At 43.9% G+C, this 22,500-nt stretch overlaps 1 protein-coding gene across 1 annotated transcript in view; it reads right to left on the bottom strand.

Annotated features, from left to right (window-relative positions):
• The window catches only part of LOC115822219 (plakophilin-4-like), a 66,538-nt gene that overhangs the window by 26,390 nt on the left and 17,648 nt on the right, over nt 1-22,500 (bottom strand). Inside the window, exons 3-6 of the mRNA XM_030785944.1 lie at nt 8,000-8,112; nt 3,545-3,579; nt 825-950; nt 129-322 (exon numbers count right to left, since the gene is read on the bottom strand). Coding sequence (XP_030641804.1) covers nt 129-322; nt 825-950; nt 3,545-3,579; nt 8,000-8,112 — 468 coding nt within the window. The remainder of the gene's footprint in view (nt 1-128; nt 323-824; nt 951-3,544; nt 3,580-7,999; nt 8,113-22,500) is intronic.

Genomic DNA, 22,500 nt, shown 5'->3' with positions numbered 1-22,500 from the left:
AAGCGCTGGCAAAAAAAAAATCATGCCAAATTTAAGCCCCCTGAAGACCAGAATCCTGCAGCTCTAGCTCTGGAGACATTGTGAGTAAGGACTGATTTGGAATTGAGCCCGCTCTCTCAAGCCTTTACCTGGGAAGACGCCTGGCCCTCAGCCCTGGTGTTCCTCATGAGCGTGCTGCTAGCCCCGGTGCCCGGGTACGAGTGTTGGAGCCTCAGCTCAGATTTGACCACGTTTTGGCTGCTGTAGTAGCTGCCGGCATCCTGGTAGCCGCTGTCTGAGTAGGAGTTCATCTGGGTGGAACTGCACGAGTTTCCTGTGGACCCTGACGAGAGGCGCAAAGATATGGCTTGTGATCCAAACATTGACTGCCCACAGCATAGCAGAGATGAAGGCTCTTGAATCATACTTTAAGTAATTGCATCACTCATTCTGTCCTCGACCATTTCTATATTTCCCTATCCTTGCATCCAGCATTTAGTGCCTGGCGAGTAAAGATTTAAAGGACTGGAGAAGACAAGCAAGGCTGAAGAAACCCCCTTTTGCCGTTTTGTACGTTTATAAACCCTAAAATCTAAAACATACCACAGAAAAACAAGAATCGGAGGACCAGCCTCCTGGACCACTTAAACATCTCCCAATATACACATCTTTTTTTTTTTGGTTTGTTACAACTGCTCGGTTTTTTGTAAAGGTAAGTGTATCAGTGAAGGAGTGGAACAAAAGTTTGGCGCTTTTTTTGTTTTGTTTTTTTATTCTGCAGGACTGTAAAAAAGGAAACAAAGAGAAAGCGTACGATTCTCAAAACACTAAAAACAGAAGCTCACTTTCATGGAGAGAGGTCTGTTCCGTCGAATAGAGAGACAGGTGCTCTCCTTCACTCCTTAAACGGAAGGTAGGCGACTGGGAACTGTCCGCTACCCCTGATTTGGCATCGGCAGAGCCTGAGGCGTCTACGACAGATAAACAGGTGACAACGAAATAATGTGGAGATGCTTAGTGGAGTTATTTTTCCTGCAGTAGCTAATTTTGTTCCTTTTTCAATGGATGTACCATACAAGATTGTTCATTTATGGAGAGTGTGAGCTACCCATGCCACTGTGGTATCTAAATCTTTCAGACAGGACAGTTTAGTTATGCGGGACTTGCCGAAAAGTCCTACATAGTTTCTATGGGGAACCTCCAAAAAAAAAAAAAAATTACTTCTGTAATTTTTTAATGATGTCTCTAAATCCCTCTCATCGTTTGCGTTAAGTCAACCGGATACCCGGAAAGTCATTTAAGGTAATGCCGTTACCCAGATTTTCAGCTATTTCCAACTTGTTTCTGGAGGACTACAGGGTTTCAGTAATGGCCGAGGAGCTGAAGAGTCATGTGCGTGCGTGTGTGTGTGCGCGAGTGTGAGTGTGCATGTGTGTGATTTCTGTGAGGCAGTGTTGAAATATCCAGCTCTCTGTGGCTTGCATATGTATGAGTTTGTATTCCTATGATGACGTGTGCTGTTTCCTTGCCGTGGCGGCTGTTTACATAGATCTTCTAACACATTCACCCAGACTTTCTGACAGCCTAACGGCTCTTAACTCAGAAGTGTCTCGACAACATCTCTCTTTGCCAAGACGTTTCTTCTGCTGCCTCAAGCCCAATAAAATCGACACAGCAAGTGGATAAATTCTGTTCGTTCAATTATTACGCCCCATGTTAAGCCACGGCACAAAGTCACGGGCTGCACACAATTAAATCTTTCAAAAAGGCTAAACTGTGTCTGAATGGTTTTCACTAGGTACGAAACACAATGAAAAATTCATATCAGCCACAAAATAAATAATTGATCAGGGTTGGGTCGGTTATAATGACGACAAAGCAACCACAACGGGCCCTGTTTGTGAGCCAGACGTGCGTTTGTTTGTGTCGTATGTAATCATAGTCTATTACAGGAATTTATCAACACCAGTTTTCTCCCTCCGTAACTGGCGTGACTGCTCCAGTATCATGAGACGACTAACGAGATCCAATCTGTCACTCTGATCAGCCGTTGGAACCCCAGCAGCAGACCCTGCTCCTTCTTGATGAACGATAAAAACAAACCAAAAAAAAAGAAAAAAACGAATGAGTGTTGGCCTTCTGTCCTAATTAGCACAGCCCTATCTACCTTGGATGTGAGCAGCTCATTCATTCTCTTTCTCTTTCTCTTTCTCTCGCTCTCTCTCTCTCTCTCTCTCACACTCAAAGGAGCACAAACACAAACGCACGCAAATATAATGATATACCCTGCTACTTTGTCTGTTTTGATGAACAGTAAAAACATAAAAAATGAAGAGAACTAGCCTTCTCTTCTAATTGGGACAGTCCTATCAACCTTAGACATGAGGACATAATTCATCCTCTCTCTCTCTCTCTCTTCTTCAGAGAAAATACTACAGTCTGGCAGAGAAAGAGAGAGCACTGAAGAGCATTAACCCCTCCGGACTGACACAGTCATTACCTCCTAGACACGCCATCTAGGTCCTCTAACCCTCAATTTCTCAACCCAAGAGAACTCAGTGGCTTAATAACTACTGTTAGAGAGAACGGCTTCCCAGAACTCTGCCCAGTTTAATTTGGAACCTGACAGTTATTTTCAAATGCTACTCTACGCCACAGCCATGCAGGTAAGGCAGCGGAGCAGAACGGACGAAGGCTGATGGTCCACAGTTCCGGTCTGGAATAACGGAGAAATTGTCCGGCAAGATACGAAAACGAATTTTACTTCAGCGTTAGATCATCAATCAGTTTAACTGTACGATCTTTTTTTTTTTTTTTTTTTGCGGTATTCTGTTCTACTCTATATTCAAAATTTTTAATATTCCTAACTTCTTAAAGACATTTAAATGGATCCATCAGAAGTTAAAGCACGTCTGTTTCTTTATTGCTATTTCTGCACTTCTGACAAGATCAAATAAAAGACTGATGAGGACATTTACTTCCGTCATTCAATTAATCAGCCATGAGATGCATTTGGAGGGATAGTTCATGATGAATTTTAATTACTAATTTCCCTTGACTCCTGGAGTGTCTGTAACTAAAGGCCTTTTTAGCGCTGGCATGGAGTCTGTACAAGTGGACGGATGAAAAGTATTAGAAATTATGCACATTAATGCGGCGTGTTCGCCAAAAGTCAACAGCAAGGGATTTGTAAAAAGCTGAAGGTCAAAGGTCGTTCGTTACATTAGCATGCTTACGCATACTACCCGCTATGCGCACTGCTAGCAGAACACAGTGTTTCGCTATCAAATATTATCACAAATGCTTCTTAGGAATTTTTAACCATTCTAAATCCTGTTAACAGCCGCCATAGAGAGTAATAAGGTAAAAAGTGATTATAATTATGCAAATGAGTTTATGTGTGTTTTAAGCAGGGAGAGAGCTGCTAATGAGTTATAGTGAGTATTAAAGCAGTGAGTATTAGAGAGAAGGTGTGTGTGTGTGTGTGTGTGTGTGTGTGTGTGTGTGTGTGTGTGTGTGTGTGTGTGTGTGTGTGTGTGTGTGCGCGCTGGAGCACTGTGGTTACCTGTTGATCTCCAGGGAAGAGACTTCTCAGAAGAGCTGTAAGACAAAAGCAGGAGAAAATTTAATCAACGCAAACGTGCAAGGGCACACACATGGCTGGGAGGACGCTCTCTTTTTGGTACTGCCCTCGTTAACCATGCCGTTTAATCACAAAAAAATATCAATCACCAATCAATCAGTAGTCCATCAGGCTCACCTATCCATTTAGATAAGAACACATACACACCCACACCCACCCAACCAACACGCAAACATGATATAGAATGTGCTGGACATTGTACTGTGTGTGTGTGTGTGTGTGTGTGCTTGTGTTATTCTTTCCACCTGCTCATATCTACTCCTACCAGCAGCTGGAGAGCAGCAACCACCCAAGCACATAGCAACAGAAATAATTACAAGTTCATGCTTAAAAAAAAAAAAATAATAGTGCAGATGGTAATGGCCGAGTATGAGCAGTGCTTGACTACTATTCTATAGATAGGCTCTGACTAGAGTTCTCTGTAACTCTCTTTTCCTGATGGGTGGATTTGCAGTGCTGCTCTCACAGAGAGAGAGGGGGGGGGGGGTGTCGACCTTTGCTCATTTGTTTTTTCATGTTTCATTTTTCTTCTCCCTGCACCAAAAAGGTTTTCAGAGAGGCAAAAAAAAAAAAAAACTCAGACAAACATATCCATCGTGAAGCACAGCTAAGCCACTAAAAACCCACTATTGAGCTAAACAGAAAACGTATCGATTCCGGGTCCCCACAAACCAACGAGACACAGTATAATAAAACTCCACTGAGAATGCTCTCCAGTGCAGCCTTATGTTTGGTGAGGATAAACGATGTTGACACTTCCACCTGCCCATGCTTCATCCAGACAGAGAAGCAGACGTCTCTCTGCAAATAATGAGCTATAAAACCCTTGCCTGTTCCAAGCAGGGCACCGGGCGTCACAGCTGGGTGGATTCGCGCAAAGCATGCTGGGATACAGGAGGGAGATGTATGACGGAGGTCAAGAGGAGTAGGAGGAGGATGACGAGAGAGAGAGAGAGAGAGAGAGAGAGAGAGAGGGGGCTGACGAGGTAAAATAATGCTGAGACAGGAAAGGGTTGAGGCAGTTTAATGATGACTCGGAGGGAAAAAAAATAATGTAAAGGGGGAGTGTTAGGGTGGGCTATAAAGCACAGCCGTTCTGTGCCAGCCCACTCAAAAGACCCTTTCCAGATCCTACAAAAATGAAAAACAGAGGTGAGATTTTGAAGGAAAGTGCGTGACAAATAAAAAAAAAAAAACACCCACACATCATCGCATTCATTGATCTCTCATAAGTCACTCAGCCATTCCCAGTGCCTTTCATAAAGGATGCTGGAGTCTTCAGAGAAATAAAGAACTAAAACTGACTGCCGCTTTTTTGAGTCGGCCGCGATTATGAAGATACTTGACGCGACCGAAGCAAAGTGGTGAAAATGAGAGGCCTGTCGCTTTAAGGAGATGACTAGGTTCCACTCAAAAAGGCAAATTCTCAGCAGGGTGTTACTGACACACACCTGCTACTGCTGCCGTTACTGTGGATACACCTTTGTGCCCGAGAACAGACTGCAGAGTTAAGAGGCCAATGATTAGAATGCCAATGAGAGGCAGTGAATTAAAGAAACAAAAGGAGAGGTTTGCATACTGGATGAGTCAGTGGGTTTTGTTTTTTGGGTTTTTTTTTTTTTTTTTTTTGGTTTGTTTGTTTTTTGTTTTTTTTTTTAAAACGAATCCACAGTGAAGTAAGCCCAGGTGTAAACGGCCGGGGGACCGCTGGCATCCCTGAATGAATGAAGCCCTTACATATTCACTAAAACTGTTTTACACCATGACCCCCCCCCCCCCACCCCCCACTGCTCCAGCATTCAGGCAAACACACTGGTCTTGGATAACACCCCTAAAAACCTGGAATGGTTTGACTTTAGGGGCATGGTGTGTGTAAGTGTGTGTTTCAGAGCGCATATTTCCAGGGAAGAGGGTTTGTATTCCAAGCCATACAAAAGGTGTCACTCTGTACCCTCTGGGAAGGGCCGAAGGTGTCACGACCCCCCCCCCCCCCTTCCCCCCGCCCCCAAGTGGACACATAATCCTGATGTCATCCCAATGGTGCCGTTAATGGCCTATTGGGGAAGCCTGTTGAGAACTTTTCATCTCATCCATTCAAAAACAAATGGATAGGGATCAGGATCTCATCGACACTTTCGGAGGGGTTTTTTTTTTTAAGGCACTATAGGGGCTGGGCTCCATTCGCTGAACAGAGAGAGAGAGAGGTGCTAATATTGATCTCACATCAGGAGGTCAATGGCTCTTTCACTCTCTCAGCACCTCTATACATTCATTATAGCCCAGAACGCACAGGGGCGGCTAGAACAACACATGCGCCATGGTGGGATGGCTAAAAGACCTCAAGTTTTACCACTGAGTGATCTTCATATAGAACAAACATTGAGGTTGAGGTAAACGTAGCCGAACAAAAACTGTCTGCTACTCTCACACTCCATCCCTGTCTGAGCACAGCACCAACAGTCTTCTATATGTAAGCAATTTGAGGCCTCACGTTGCTCTTCTAATGAGAGGCCTTTTAATTTTCCGTGCTCATTAACGATCTAACAGTTTCCCCACTGTGACCCAGTGTCAGTTAGACCGCGCCGCGTCTCATCGCCCGATCCACCGCCTCTCAGCAGTCATCGCACATTACCAGACACCTTCGCTCAAAACCACCCACTGCGAAACGTGCCAGCGCCGGGACAGGACGAGAAGAAATAACAACAAAAATAAACGCGTCATTAAAGGCCGAATCCGGCCAGAGAGGAGGGGCAAGGACCCCGGGTCGATGGGGTTGCGGACGCACAGGTTCAGAGACTGGAGTCCAACGACAGAATTGGAGCTCTGCTCCCACATCTCTCCGAAGGCTACCCCCCCCCCCCCCCCCATCCCACGTAATGCACACTCACCCTCGAAGTATTGAGGCCAACCAGAAAGAGAGAGAGAGAGAGAGAGGTAAGGGCTTTCCAATTTCAACCCTGTGGCCCCAGATTCATCATGAGCAACACGTTTCAGAGCGGAGAAGGGAACGTGACATTTCACAACGCAACACGTTCCGCGCAAGAAAAGCAAACGCGCGGACCGGCTAATGATGCCGTAACGCAGCCTGAAACTTGTCGCAGTCGACGGAGCCGAAAGTGGGAGAGCGTTAAGTTCACCAAGTGTGAAATCGGACAGCCCTCGTTATTCTGGGTCCGTTAAAGGGTTGTGTGAAAGCGCAAGGGCCACAATAATAGCAGTGTGTCGTAATGAAATAATGGATGAATGTGGCGGATTGTGTTGGGCTGAGGGTTTGCTGACTGACTTACAGCGATGAAACGGAAAGCACGTTAAGACCTGTGATTTTAATAGCCGCCACCACTATGTCCATTAAGCAATTTTCCTACCTATTACAGCTCATTAACTTCACTCTCTCGTTTGCTTCATTCTCTTTCTTTCTTACTCTCACTCGCACAACCTGGACAATCTTGGGTGACGAGGAAGCCGTCTCGAAATCAGACATGCGCTGGGCGGCAGAGTGACCGAATAAAGTCAACAAAGATGAATGAGAAATGAACCTATTATAACAGCATCAACCATGCTAACCAGTCACGCCACGTAGCAAAAGCGCTGTAATGGGACATGGAGGCAGAAGGGGACGGCTAAGAAGGCTTCTCCAGGTGGCATACAGTATACACCACTAATGTGTGACAGATCTCCATGATTAAAAAAAAAAAAAATTAGTTGGCGAACTGTTCCTGGTGGAGAGGAGACGCTGAGAGATTTGACTGTAATGCAGCTTAATGTGACTTAATGAAGCTTTACTCTGACAGGTTCGTGCGTGTACGTGTCGAGGCGCGAACGGCAACAGCATGGGACGAGAGTCTAACAAGGAGCTACTTTGAGTTTGTTACGCCTCACAGCGCTTTCGCCCGGCATCTCAACACACGTTCTGCCGTTTTCGCCCCCGTCCGAGGCCGGCTAAAATCGTTTTCTCGACGACATGGAAAAGCTCAGAATGCTCCACTGAAGCACAGTGGAGGAATTTCATGCATGAAAACTCACGGAGGCTGTTCTCTGTACAGTTTATTCTTCCCTTTTCAGATTTTAGCAAATATTATCTGCTTTAGTAAGGTGACTGTTGACATGTTTGTCTAAGTCTGCACTCTGATAAGAAATGTTTAGCGAATGGGCGTGAAGACTACCAGGCAAGGTTGAGTTCAAAGCAGGTTAGATGGAAACATTATTGCTCCTATATTAGCCTTCCTTGTTTTGTGATATTGTGGAAAGGGGCATCTGGTGATCGGTGGGGTAGGACTGGAGTCATGCTGGCCGTGTGTGTGTGCGTGCGTGTGCGTGTACATATGTATACGTGTGTGTGCATGTGCAAGCGTGTCCGCCTGCGCACGTGCTCTGTACCTGCCACTGGCAGCGCCCGGCGATCCCGCCTCCAGTCTGCATCGTTCCAGCTGATTGGCCACAATCTGTCGCTCTTCCTCCAGCTCTCTGGTGAGACGTTCAAACTGGAGCTCCTATGGCAACAGCAAAGACACACACACACACACACGCGCGCGCACACACACACACACACACACAAAAAAAAAAGGGTCAGCTTTACCCATTCTCCACAAGAAGCAAGAGTCCGACAGTGCTGATGGTAGCAATTAAACTGCTGATTTTAATGCTAATTTAGAAGACGTGACACAAAAGTAGGGCACACCTAAGTTCACCTGGGAGATTCTCCCCTCAAAGAGTCATTTTTCTTATTAAAGCGTGTGATGTGCACCAAAACAGACAAATCATACAGTGAGCAGCGTGCTCATTTCTCTTCAGGACATTCTTTAAAAAAAAAAAAAAAAAAAAAAAAGCCCCTGACATTCTCCATGGACAAAACACAAGGAGCAGATGGTAATTTATGGCATGCACACACACACAGACACACACACACACAGACACACACACACACACACACACACGCACACACAGAGCAAGGAAATGCTCCGCCTGAGCTTCTGCAACAATTGTCATGTTTAACCCTACTTCTCTCACGCTCTCCAGAGATAATGCAAAAATCACTGGCTGACTGCTCTAATTAACCAACTACAGACAGCACACCACTCAGAGCTCCCAGCCTGTCAGCCTCCCAGCACTGCAGCAAGCACCCTCTCTCTCCCTCTGTCTTTCTCACACACACACACACACACACACACCACTTACTCCCACAGGGACCAAGTCTTTGCCACACATACTTGTCCTAAACACACTCATCATCAGTTTGGTTGTCTCTCTCACAGAACGACACTCCTCGACATTCACGTCCTCCCTTGCCGTCACTCTCGCCCGTGGAAGACACACACTTCTGGGGTTTGTTGTTTTTTTTTTGAGCTGAGGCTAATTCAAACACTCACCTTCTCTGCGACAGTGTGGTGTTGATGACACACTGTAATTTAGTCCAACCTCTTCAGTCTAGTCCTCTCTCTCTCCACTCTTCCTTTCTCCCTTCCCTCCTTCCTTCCTTCCTTCCTTCCTCTCTCTCTCTCCGCGCTAACCCACTCCACTTCTCTTTGCCCTGTGTGTCTGTCTGTCTGTCTCTCTCTCTCCTCTACTCTGGAGTTGGTGTTTGAATGTCTCAGTGGGCTGAAGGATCAGCCCTGAGTGCTGCTACAGCTCCCTCCCCCTCCCCATCTTTCCCTCTCATGCCCCCCTCCCTCTTTCTCTCCCTCTTTCTCCCCCTCTCTCTCCCTCCCTCTCTCTCTCTCCTTCTCTCTCTCTCTCTCTCCCTCTCTCTCTCTCTCTCTGCTGCAGTGAGAAGACTCTTTTGCTCCTACTATAACAGTCCGTATTGTCCCCTTCCCTTCTTGGACAGTGTGTGACAGTTTCCTTCGGGAAGTCCGAACACATCCCAGTTATCCTGCTGGTCATTTTTAGCAAACACAGAGTAAACAGGAACAGCTCTGAAACTTAACCCTGATTCAAAACAGGGCAGTTGTGTTGTATTTGCAAAATAAGAGCAAATTAGCCCTGGTTTCTCTCTAAGGTCAAACTGTGTTCAAATTCCTGAGGGAGTTTATAAAAGAGAATGTTGATGGCTGGAGGGGGGGGGGGGGTTGTTGCAAGATAACTCTGTGGTTCTTTGGGTTTTACTCTTATGGGGAAAAAAATCCAAGCAAATCTAAAAAACAAAAGACATGCATGGAAGGTTTGTGCTTACAAAGGTCATGAAAGCTATTTTTATTGTCTACATTTTGTAAAACTGACAAGGCACTCATTTTTGACTTCCTTTACTGTTGTGAGTAAAGAGTAAATTTTACAGAGTAAATTTTACAGAAATGTCTCATTTTTCAACATTTTTGTGAGCGCTTTGGGTTTAAAGATATATCTTGACTTCAGTAGAGTTTGGGAGACATTTCCAGAACAAGCTTTAGACAGCTCATCCTTTTGAATAAAGGCCAAAACTCTGAACTGAACAACCTCATCCCTCTGCTCGTGAACGAACACACACACGCACACACAAACACACACATAGAGACAGAGATGCACGGTCACACATTCCATACAGCCACTGTGTCACTTAAATCCTTAGCATATCTGCCCTACCGGTGCAGAACAAGAAAAGGCTCTGTTTCAGCCACTGGCTAATCATCATTTAGCAATCACCTAGCTCCAAAAACAATAATTCATTAGAAACCCGTTTATGTATGCATACTCATAATGCATGCCAATAGTTGAAATAATAAATATGTCAACACTGAAGAAAACAACCTTTATCTGAGAATGCATTCATATCCCATGACAGGAAACTCAAGAGTTAAACTCCCACGGTAAGGGGGCACGGTTAACATCCGAGGTGGATTATCCCCACCTCTGCTGTGGCCTGAGATAAAGGGGAGTGGAAATGCCGGATGAAGCGATGGCCAGGAGGAATCTCTCATATTGTACTTTTTACAGACGGACTGAAAAACACACGGGAGCAAGCGTACGGGGGAGACAGGCCGCTCTTATGGGAGGCGTCGGCGACCCCCCGCGAGCGCGGCGGCCGGGAGCGAAAAGCAGGATGGCGTGGGGGGGGGGGGGGGTTAAGTAAAGGGGTTTTGAGGGAAAGTGTGTCACCTGTAAAGTGTAAGAGGACGTTTGATGAGGCCAGCATCACCTGGACAGGGGGTGATGATGGCTATCACAACAGAAAGAAAGGGTTTGAACAAAAACAATTTCGCACTCACTGGGTTAGCGTGGTCCATGTACGCAGACTCGCAAACTCTCTTTGTTTTGCACACACACATAAGCCCAAACACACACACACACACACACACACACACACAGACAGAGAGTAGTACAGGTCCTCCAAGTTTCATAGTAAATTGTTATCCTTAGAGTATCCTTCACCCTTGCAAATACTTAAGAGTGAAAAGCTCGCTTAACACTAGCCACTAACAGTTTTCTGTATGTGTCTATCTTTAAGACATAAAACATGGATTTCACACCTTTCATCAATTAAAACAGACAATACGTGTTTCGACGCATAATTTCATTTTCATCAACATCGCTGTGTTTATAGAAACATTCCATTCATACTTGCGTTGGGAAAAAAAAGCCTATAATCAAATTTTGTGGTGTGACTAAGTCAGCGTGTTCGGTCAGCTAGCTGTACCTTAGCATTGCTTTCATGTGTGGGATGCTATGACATCACTACAGGTTTCCACTGATTAAAGACGCTCACCATCCAACAGGACAAGACGGGACACGCGCTCCTGGCACAGGGCTAACCAAACACGACATTCAGACCTGCCCTCTAGATTCACTGCCCGAAGAGGCATGTGCCTGCATCTCTCTATCCTCTCTTCCACCCTCCCCCCCTCCCTCTCTCTCTCTCTCTCTCTCTCTCTCTTTTTCCATCAGGAAGAGGCACTGCCTTCCCTGTAGCTTCCCATCTGTCTCCGTCCCGGCTCAGGGAAGGCAATAACCATCATCATCAAAGCCCATCACTATCCTCAGCTCAGTCCACCAGGGCCTATAAACACGGAGCACTTTATAACGTCTGTTTTCATTCGCACACCGCATTTCAATAGACACTTTCAATAGGTTGGGACGCCAGCCGCGGTAATTACTTTAGTCTCATTTTATGTTTCAGTGCCTCTTGCGATACTGTATTTACATTAAAGGGTTTACTGTACTGCACAGGTGTTTGCTAAGAGCACTGGTATAATTCAATTATTCCCTCTTGGTTGCTCTCAGTTTTTGTAACACGTTTGATTACAAACAAATGAGTCATTACGTAATCTGAATATTTGTTACGGTAAGGATCAATCTGCCAATAGCTGAAAAGGGCCAATGTCTATATAGGTTGGTGGCATATTATTAGATTAATCCGTACTTAAATCTTTTATGGGTGTATTATGTGAGTGTCAGATGAAAAATGAAGTGTATCTATACAAATTTAATCTTCTGTCATATCAAATATTGGTTGATACGGTGAAGAAATGGAGAGAGCTTAGAGCATATGGGGGAGGGTGTTCTCTTGGTTTGGTGAAACATGACATCAGCATCTTTGCTAATACTTAAATGGGTCAGACAAAATAAACTAAGTACCCCATGAAAAAAGAATATTCTCTAGTAACTAAATGGCAACTGAAATGGATTCTTCACATGTTTTTAAATTAATTTCAAAGCAAATTAGCAATACTGCTCCTGTTCCTTAATCAAGGATTTTAAAACATCAAAAGATCTAGCAGGTTTTCAGAAATTAGCCAGTGCCTGTGTTATCAATGTGTGAGTGATAGAAAATGCCCTTAATATCGACACCTACGCCTCTATGACCAGGTCGAAACAAAAACTGTTTCAAAAAGCTCATATTTATGGAAGGGCTACAATTTGGAAACTGCAGAGAGAGGAGTTGGGGGGGGGGGGCGGGGGTATGTGGTCTGATGAGTCACATTTTACCACTTTTTCCTGCATCTGGATGGGTTTATATTGGGAGAGAGCCAAAGGGCCACACTGCCAGGTGCCAGCTGGTAAAAAGGGTAGGAGATCCGCTAAGGTATGTGCAGTCACCTTATGGGAGTCGTTGGGTCAGATTATTACCGCTGATGGCAAAATTGCGGGTAAAAAATATGAGGCTATTTTTGGGCAATCGAGCGTACAACCTCTACATACTGCCATGTCTTAAGATGGTAATTTTTCCATTCACACGGTTAAACAGCTTCAAGAGAAGGTCCATGAGTATCAGGATCAGGTCAAACACACTTTGTGGCTTCTGCAGTTACATCTTAACATCGCTGAACCTTTATGGAAAGTTCTAGAAGATAGCGGGAAGGGCCACTTTTTCTTTTGCAAAGTTTTCCTACTGATCCCACTAAAACCTTGTAAAAAAGCATTCATGAAACTAAAGTTGTTCTGGAAGGAAAGGGCGGCCCAACTCCATATTAGTTGACAAATGTAAATGCTGTGCATGTCTTGGTGTTTTCTTTGATTTGTGTGTCCTCTGTAATACTTCCTACTGAGTACTCAGTGAAGAGCTACCAGAGGTTCACATGTATGAAGGCCCAGGATGTCAGGGTGTGCGTGTCCTATGCGGCGTTGAACTGGACGGTGGTCCTCTCCGTCATAGACGTAGGTGAGTCACGTCTGTTTTTTGCACGCGTGGCCACTTCTGTAGCCCGGGCTGACTTTGCAGGCAGAGATAATAACAGGCGCTGCCCTGTACCAACAGAGAGCTCCTGTCCCCCACGCCACTATTGTTAGGGTCACAATGGGAAACAGTCCGCAGAGCTGCCAGCCTGAATCAGATCCTGTCCCCGGCTTGGACCCAGAGAAAACAGATGACACGCTACTCTTTCTCCTCGCTCTTTCACTCTCTTAATAAGAGGTGACACGAGAAGATGCTTGGTGGCGATGTGGGCAGAACTTTGCTGAAGTACGGGCTTCAGTCCATTCAACAAAGGCCAGATACACAAAAAACAAACCAGGGAAGCTCAAAGCCTTCCATCCACTCCAAACAGGAGCGCGGAAAAGCTGCAGCGTTGACAGTCCAGCCATCTGATAGGGCTAAAATAGCAGCTGTATGTTGTATAGGCTTTGCTAACAATATCTTGTTGATCGTTATTAGTACTCAAATATGTTATGCTCATAGACATCTGTCGTTAAGGTGTCAGCATGAGTGAGGGTGAGTCGCTAATATTAGCAATGGAGAGGGGGAGGCAAATTATCACGAACACTGTGGCTAGAGCCAGCACAAATACTGGTTTTATCAAACGTGGCTGCTTAATTTCACAGAAACACGTATTAGTCCGACATTGGGGCCAACAACTTGATTTAACCAGCCAGGCCTTAAGTCAACGCTGATGAAATTTGAAGGCCCTTTGTTGCACATCAGACGTTAGCGTCACTTAACAACATCAAACATTAATGTGTTTACAGAAATATACTACAGCATGCAAATGCAAAGTCATCTAGGGATCACTTGGGCTGTCTCCAGCAGACATCTGTATCTCTGACCCAGATCCTTACATCTGAACCCCTCACATCAAACATCAGACTCACACAACTTGTGTTAGCAACCGAAACAAGAAAGGGAGCATCCACATCAACCTCAACTTCAACCACTTTTTAACGTCTGATAATTACAAAAAAAAAAAAAAGGGTATTTTATCACAACATTTACAAGTATTTTCAGACAATGAAAGATAACAATGAGCAAAAAACAGAAACTAAAGACCCTGCTGAGGTAGAGAAATGCTTTAAAGATGCAACGCGGCCACAAGCACACACCAGGGTGGACAAATTCAATAGGTTATATTGAGAACTAATCAGCAGGTGATACCTCTCTAAGTCCATTACGATGTTATTGTGGTCTTGTATGCGGCTTTCAATTTCAGCACAATTATAATGATAGCTTTTTTTTTTTTTTTCTGCAACCCAAAGACTGAGACACAAAGAGAAATAAAAGCCTAGAGATTCTTGAGGACAGATAACCCTCCACAAGTATCATAAAACCACGAACGCACACGCGCACGCGCGCACACACACACACACACACACACACACACACACACACACACACAAAAACCATGCATTCATCACAAGAATGAAAGAGGCAAGCAATATCAATCTTCTATCGTAGGGTATCTTTCAAAAGGTTGCTCAGTGGCATATCAAACTAAATTTCAATAACAGTTTGTCCGGCCTTTCAAAGATACAGGGAGTGACATCCATCTTTGAAGTTTAGCGAGGGGGAAAAAAAAAAGTTTGATGGCCTTCTTTTTTCATTTTTTTTCCCCTCTCCCTGAATTTGACAGACAAAGCAACCCAGAATAACTGCCTCGTGAACCGCATGTTGGGGAATGAATGGAAATTGACAGAGGAAGACAGCATGTAGCGTTGGAAGGACAGTCGCCCATTCTGTCCAGTCGCCCGTTCTGTCCTCCCAGTGAGTCAGCAGAATTGGACAGAACAACGGCGTCCTAAAAATCCATCCTCATTCCATTAAACAATGACAACACCTGCCCCGCGTTCCAAAAAGATTTGAGAGCGAAACTCTTATTAGCGTGTGTATTCCTAGCAGCCACGTATCCCATTATAGTGGCTAAGAAAATATGCTCATTTAAATAGCCAAATGAGAGCGGGAGAGAGAAGCAAGCAGTCACCGAAAATATGGAAGGTTCATTTAAAAAGCTTAGGGACATTTAACGGAACCAGGCAGATGGATTTTCCTCGAGAGGTGAAAATCAAAATGCAAATATATTTGTTCATTAGGTAATGGTAATGGGCCTTGTCGGGACAATAACACTATTTCTGTCCCCCGGTAACGACGGCTACGCTAAAAAGGAAAAGAGCTTGGCTAAAGCTGGCGGTCCTCTTGGTGCTTCTGTAAGAAGCCACTGCAACGAGGAAGCCAAAATGGAACCGTGTGGCGTGATTACTCACGCCGCTTTCCTACCACTGAAGAGTCACCTTGCCCACACACAGGGAATTTTGGGGGGAATAGGTTCCAGGTGCCACTACACAGTCGGCGCTCTGAACCGCTAACAGCTTTCCCTGCTTAATGCCTTTTCTTGTCTGACTAGTCTGGGAGGCCAGAAAGATAAATACGCCAAAGTAAACAGACTCGCAAGGTCATTTTAGGTCACGGCTTCAAAACTTTGAGTTGAACTCCCCTTAGGGTAATGCCAAACGTAAACCGCATTTGAATTTTAATTGAAAATAAAAACAAATACCTTTCTCCTCAACCGGTGCACCAACCATATATTGATATCTCACCATGGCCAATCTCTGTGTGTTATCTGGGTATCGGTCTTACGGCAGTTAAGGGAATACCTCACTATCAGACTAAGGTCTCCAGTCTGTCGGGTACTCTTACACTCCTCCTCTTTGTGTTCACCTCATGACATTTCTATATAAACTTTAACAGTGTCATCAGAACATGTTTACAGGTTACCAGTGAAGCCTGGTCATTGTCGAAGAGGTGGTCTGGTTTCAAAGAGAAACAGAGGCCAGTAATGGCACTTAGGGGCATGGACTGACCAGATAACACGTTTCTTTCATTTGAAATGCTGACAAACAGAGAGAGAGAGAGAGAGAGAGAGAGAGAGAGAGCACATGACACATTGACAACTACTGTGTAATCCCTCACAAAAAGCAGCCCTAGAGAGAGAGAGAAAAAAAAAAACAGACATGCCAAAATACTGGTTTGATAATACAGTAGAAATATTGGTGCGCTGTATCTGTACACAATACACATTGGTCACAGATTAATGAGTATTACAAAATATTAAGATGACTGATTCTCAGAACTGAGCCAAACTTTCCCTGCTCCCGTTATAATGGATTAAGGGAGTTAACACTGAACTGTCACATTCTCGGTCACACTGTGACATCAAAGGTCATCGTTGCATTAAGACAACAATTCTAATCTGTTCAATGATCTGAGAGGGAATCCACGGTCAAACTGTGCACAGTGTCAACAATTTCCAAATAAGAGCTAAAAAAAAAAAAAAGATTTTTTGGATGAGGATGGTCTTTGAGGGGATGGAACAATATGTGTTCTTCTTGTTCTTTCTTGCGCGGAACAGTGCGCCGGATCGGAGCCTCCATGAGAACTGGTTCCTCAATCCCTAATCCAGCAGTCTAAAGCCCACAAATCAATCCTTTGAGATTGTGACTTAATCTCCAACAATAACCCCGAGCAGATGACAGGGAAATGGCACACACACACAGGCATGCACACACACACACACACACACACACAGAGGAAAAGAGAAAGAGAGAGAATGAAAGAGAAGGAGAAAGAGACAGAGAGTGAGAAAGAGACAGAGAGTGAGTGAGAATGAGAGAACTAGAGCTACATAAGAACATACTTAATGAATCTCAGTGCTACATCTGGTCTCTGTCATAGGATACGGAGAGAGACCTCCCACCCCCATTTGTTAGATGTAGTTTCAGCAAGAGCGTGAATCATAATAAATAAATAAATAACACGTCATTTTTACGGCTAACAGAAAATCAGATTTGCTAAGGCCGTCAGCAGTGACTCCTCTGGACACAGCTAGGTCTGAGTGACTGTTGCTAATTGAACAAATTCCAATAGACTTTCTGTGGACGGATAAGAATTCCTCTGTTACTCATTCCCCTGTTTTGTGTGATGTAAATAGAAAACTGATGAGTTTACCACTGTTTCAAAAAGTCAAACTGATCTGACCAGCAGCAGGCTCGGAACAATGGTACAGCAGAGACGGAAAAACCACGGTGTGTGGAGAGATAAGATGAACTTGGGACGTTTCTTTCATTCTGAAGATTAAAAGCAAAGCTGCATTTCCAATGGATCATTAAAAAGCCATTAAAGGGACTGTCATCTGCCTCAGACTGACGTGACAGACATATCTTGGCATCCCGCATCACAGAGAGAGAGAGAGAGAGAGAGACAGAGAGAGAGAAAATGGGTGAATAGCTGGAGAGACAGATCCACTCAATCTCTTTTCTATATATATAAAAAAAGAGGATGGCTTTAATCTTTGCATCAATCTCCATTTTACTGTGAAAAAAAAAAAAAAAAAGACGCTTGTCCTTGAGATAATGCAACCTCCCTCCCGCCCTCAAACCGCAGGACGCAACGCATCACGGATAAAGGACGGAATTTCTGTCACAAACCAAAAGACAATATCTCCTTTTCCTTTTCAGCCTCAGCTCAGAAGAGGAAAAAAACAACCCCCTTGTTTAGGCTGGTTGCGACAGGACCTAAGCACAGAAGCCTCTCTTATTATCAGGGGTTGATAATGATACTACTTTCCCTCTTGCCGACCCAAAGAAATCAACACAAAAGCAATCTCTTGTCTGGCTGGTAGGAAAGATCTCCACACTGCAGCAGCTCAATCACACAACCATCTCTATACATTCAGGACCAGCAAAAAAAAAAAAAAAAACCCGCACATCAACACAAAGGGATCGATAGTTGGTGTTGGGCTGGTGGGGGTATCTTTTAAAAAAAAAAAAAAAACCTGTTCCACATCTCCCGTTTGGATGGAATCTTTGAATCGACAGGGGTATTACATGGAACAAAAACCAGAACAGGTCCGAGATCAGCTCAGATCAGTTCAAAGATACGGATTGAGGAGTGGAAACCTTCAGCGAGTGACGGCTGTCAGCGATCCTATCCTTACACAGTGTAAGACGCACACTGGTCTAAAAACACTGACCTTCCTCTAAAGGACTCCTCTGTTTCGGGCAAAAGGATAAATTGCATGGGATACTGCTTTCTGCTGCGGTTATGACAGCTCTGATGATGCCTGTGGGAGCGGGTATGATGATGATGATGATGACGACGACAGTTTGAGGAAGAGATCAAGTCCTCCCCAGACAGAGTAAAAACTGACAGGCTTGGGTCAGCAGTCGTTGGGCTCTTCTCCGTCATCCCCTGACAAGAGGAGCATATTATCTCTTTTTTCTTCTTCTTCTTCTTCTTCCTCAGCACCCTAAACTCAGACCAGTCCCCTGGTGCTCTCTCTCTCTCTGCCTCTCACTGTAATTGCTCTGAGCTTAACTTCCATTTTTACGAGTCTAATCGAGGCTGGAATGCTTATGCCTCTAGATTTTCCCTCCGTTTTTTTTTCCCTGTCAATGTGAAGAAAAACGAGATAGGGCATCCAGGAGGGAGGAGAAATAGCCACTCATGTGTGATTAGAAGCCTTATATGCACCCGGAGTGCTGCTGTAACTGCCAGCAGTGCAAATATCAACCACTTTCCCTTTTTCTCCCTCTCCTTTATTTTCCCTTCCCTTTTTCACTGTTTATATATCACATGGACAAAGAAAGTAAGGGGAAAAAAAGAAGAAAGAAAGAAACCCTTCGGAGATCCCCTGCTCGAACAGAAAAAGCTTAGAAGTACAGCTTTACCCCAAAGATCATTTTAAGTCGATTGTAGCCAAGTACAAGGAACCTTTTACTGCGCTCTGAAGAGGGCAACTCGGGGGTTGTGTTTTCCATAGCTGGAGAGGGAGGCGGAAGCATTCACGTTCAGAACAAGGTCATCCACGGAACGGTCACATCCAGCTCAGGCCTTTCTCTGCACACGACAGGTGGTAATAACAGTCCAGTCTCCAAGAGTCGAGAGAGATTTAAAACTCAATAGTCTGATTCCTGTGCTGAAATGAACTCCACAAAGAACACCCACAGGCAAGAGGAGTTTTTTTTTTCTTTTTTTTTTTTTTAGGACTATTCATTGAGAAATCACATGCCATCTTCCCTGAGAGGTTTTGTTTTCTGGAAGCTTCCGAGCTTCCGTCATGCCGTCAGGGTAGACTGAAACCCATTTAAAGACAGCTAGTCCCATCAGAGTGGAAAAGGGACAGTTGGCAGAGAAAGTTAGGTGAGACTTGATGAAAATGGTGCCAGTCCTTCTCTCTAAATGTCCGAGCTGATTACCGAGACGTACCCTGTAGTTACTCTACACATCACATCACAGAGGGGGGGAGAAAAGAAACACCTGGAAGACTATCAGTTTCATTTCTTCCTCCCTCTCTTCTTAAAACTGATCCTTTGAAACCATTGTCAATACACAAAAAGGGGCCTTGGTGAAATAGTTGTGGCTCTGTGTTAAAGATGATGATATTTTATTTTTTTTTTTATTTTCTTACTTAACACTAGCTCTGTTCTAGCAAACCTACTCTGCACGACAGGACTGCTGCTCTTAAACTGGGTGAACTGGAGTAACCTGTCTAAATCGGTCATAAAAATCTCGTTCTTATACAAATAGTCCAAACCAACAGCTGTAGAAACTCAAACCGACAAGATGGTTGAAAAAAAAAAAAAAAAAACCCTCAGTGATTACACTGACAAATAGAAACCGTGTATTTGTACCGCTGAATCTTAACTTGTTAAAAGGCAATGTAATAGCATATATCTGCACTGCCACACACACACACACACACACACACACACACACACAGAGACAGACAAGTAACATCTGACTTGAAGAAAACCTGGAGAGGTTTTCCATCTCTGTAGACCCCAAACCTGCTTAACACAGATAAGAGCATTAACCTTTAACCTAGCTGATGTCCTACAGGACATCATCCATGAGGGAGATTCTCTAAGAGTGTGTGTGTGTGTGTGTGTGTGTGTGTGTGTGTGTGTGTGTGTGTGTGTGCGCGCAGTAGAGTTCTCTCACAGTGCTGAGGAATCCTGTTCAACTTACTAGGGCTTAGGTTCTTCTCCCTAGTGTGGGCATTTAATGAGCAAAAAAAGTGTTTCTAAAAACACAGTCTCATTCACAAAACCGACAGGGTGTCCAAACATAGGCACGTGAAGAGCTATTTAAGATGCGTGAATTTTTAGCTGAGGAAGCAGCCAGTCAAAGACTCAAACTGACGCTATCTACCCTCCCCTCCTCTCTTCCACAGAAGTTCCAAAAGAATATGAGACAGAATGGGGCCTGTTCTGTAAAGAGCTCGTTTAAGATCCAGGCTCTCATAGGGTCTTTGATCTGTCACTCAAACTCTTTTTGAGACCTTCTCAGAATGTAGACTGAGCATGTTAAACATCAAGAAACATAAACATAACCAATGTCTTCCACAACAGCAAAGCAATGAAATCATAGAGGCACTGTATAGTTCAGGTAAACTCTGATGTTCTGTTTTCTCATTTGGCAAAATTTTCAAATTCTCCTATAATAGCATCACACCACCCACCATTGCTCATTAAGTAGTAAAGATTCCTAGGATTTTTCTCAGGGGAAAAAATACTCAAAATTAAGAAATGAACTAGCGACGTCTCCAAGTTATTCCAAGAGCATATTAGCTCTTAAAACCACTCTAAAAGCAAAAAAAAATAACAAGACTCATCATTCCTCATTCTGACGTAGCCCAGAAACTGTCAGAGGCACAATTATTAACAATTGCAAGCATTAAAGGTCCAAGCATTGTTGTGAACATATTCTTCAGCGAAATGCCTCGGTAAAAAGAAAAATTAGTGACGTGAAAGGTCATCTCTAAGGTTGTGTTCAGCTTGTTTGCAAATTCTAATTCTGACTCTGTTCTGTGAAATTTTGCTGACTTTCTTTGTTCGTAATTGTGTGGGACATCTTTGAAAAGAGAGAATGAAGCTGTGGTAGCTACAGGAGTGGCAGTTGGTCTGAATAATCATATTGTTCTGTGCTGTATATTAAATAGAGAGTACATTGATTTAATCACAACCTGAGTATGGCTGGAGAAAAGGCCTAGACGAAAAAATAAAATAAAATAAAATAAAATCAAAACCCCTCCATTAGCCCACACAATTCTGTTTCCATTTTTGACATGAGACCATTTTCAGAGATGGCACCAGGGCTCAATTCACTGAGTGCTCTATGCCTCATATTAACAGAAAAAAAACACCCAAAAAAAACCATTTGACATCTTTGGGCGAGAGGAAGGATCTGGAAGAACTATTCTCAGCCAGACTATTTTTTTATTACTATGATACTTAAGCTTCATAATAGCCAAGGGAGATATTTTAATATGACTTTACATTTAAGACCTAACTGTATAAACCTCAAACAACATTCGTCCTTCAGTATGAGAGTAACCTTGCTAGTAGTGTGGCAGAGCAAGCATTGAAAATGTGCAGAGCATTGTTACTGCTGAACTCACACACAAAAAAAAAAAAAAAAAAAAAAAAAGAAAAAGAAAAAAAGTGACTGGCTTCAGTCCACCTTATGGCTTTTATCCATGTTTCTTTTTTAACACCCCAGTGCAAACTGATAAGATCCTACAACACATCCCCTTCACTGAGACGACACTTCAACACAATGGGAAACACATTAAAACATCTATATTTAATTCGAACTAATTCAAACCACTTCGTAAACAAGAAAAGAAAAAAAAAAAAAAGAAAAAGATAAAAAAAAACAAAAACAACACCAGCAACAGCAAAAATGAATGCCAGGAAGAGCTGAGAGGCACAGCAAGTCCGAGACACAAACGTAATAAACTTAAAGGCATGAGTCAGATGAGAGAGCAGAGCTCAGTGAAATGGAATTAAAGCCATCAATATAGAGAAACTTAAGCGCTGGTGTTTACTTCCAGAGAAGGGTGCTGTTGGAAGGGAACACGGCTGGGCTTGTTAGTGGGCAGGGTCTTGGAGGCTGCTCTCTAAATGACTTGGAAATGCAATCACAGCCATCCTGGCAAACCTCGCCATGTTTGGGCATCGGACAGAGATGGGTGAGGCAGTAAAAGAACTTGCCCAAAACCGAGGAAAAAAGAAAGAAAGAAAGAAAGAAAGAAAGAAAGGAGGAAAGAACGAAAGAGAGAGGAGAGAGAGAGAGAAAAGAGAGAGAGAGAGAGAGACTTGAAAACGTACACTCACCTCTCCAGCATGCATCGTAAGCCAGCCCACCCTTCGCAACCATGTTTACAGCGGACAGGGTTCCGCGAACACTTCTCTTGCTACACAAT

The sequence above is a fragment of the Chanos chanos genome, chromosome 10 (genome assembly GCF_902362185.1).
Source record: "Chanos chanos chromosome 10, fChaCha1.1, whole genome shotgun sequence".
In the NCBI taxonomy this organism is placed as follows: Eukaryota; Metazoa; Chordata; class Actinopteri; order Gonorynchiformes; family Chanidae; genus Chanos; species Chanos chanos.
This window is presented reverse-complemented; position numbering and strand designations above follow the sequence as displayed.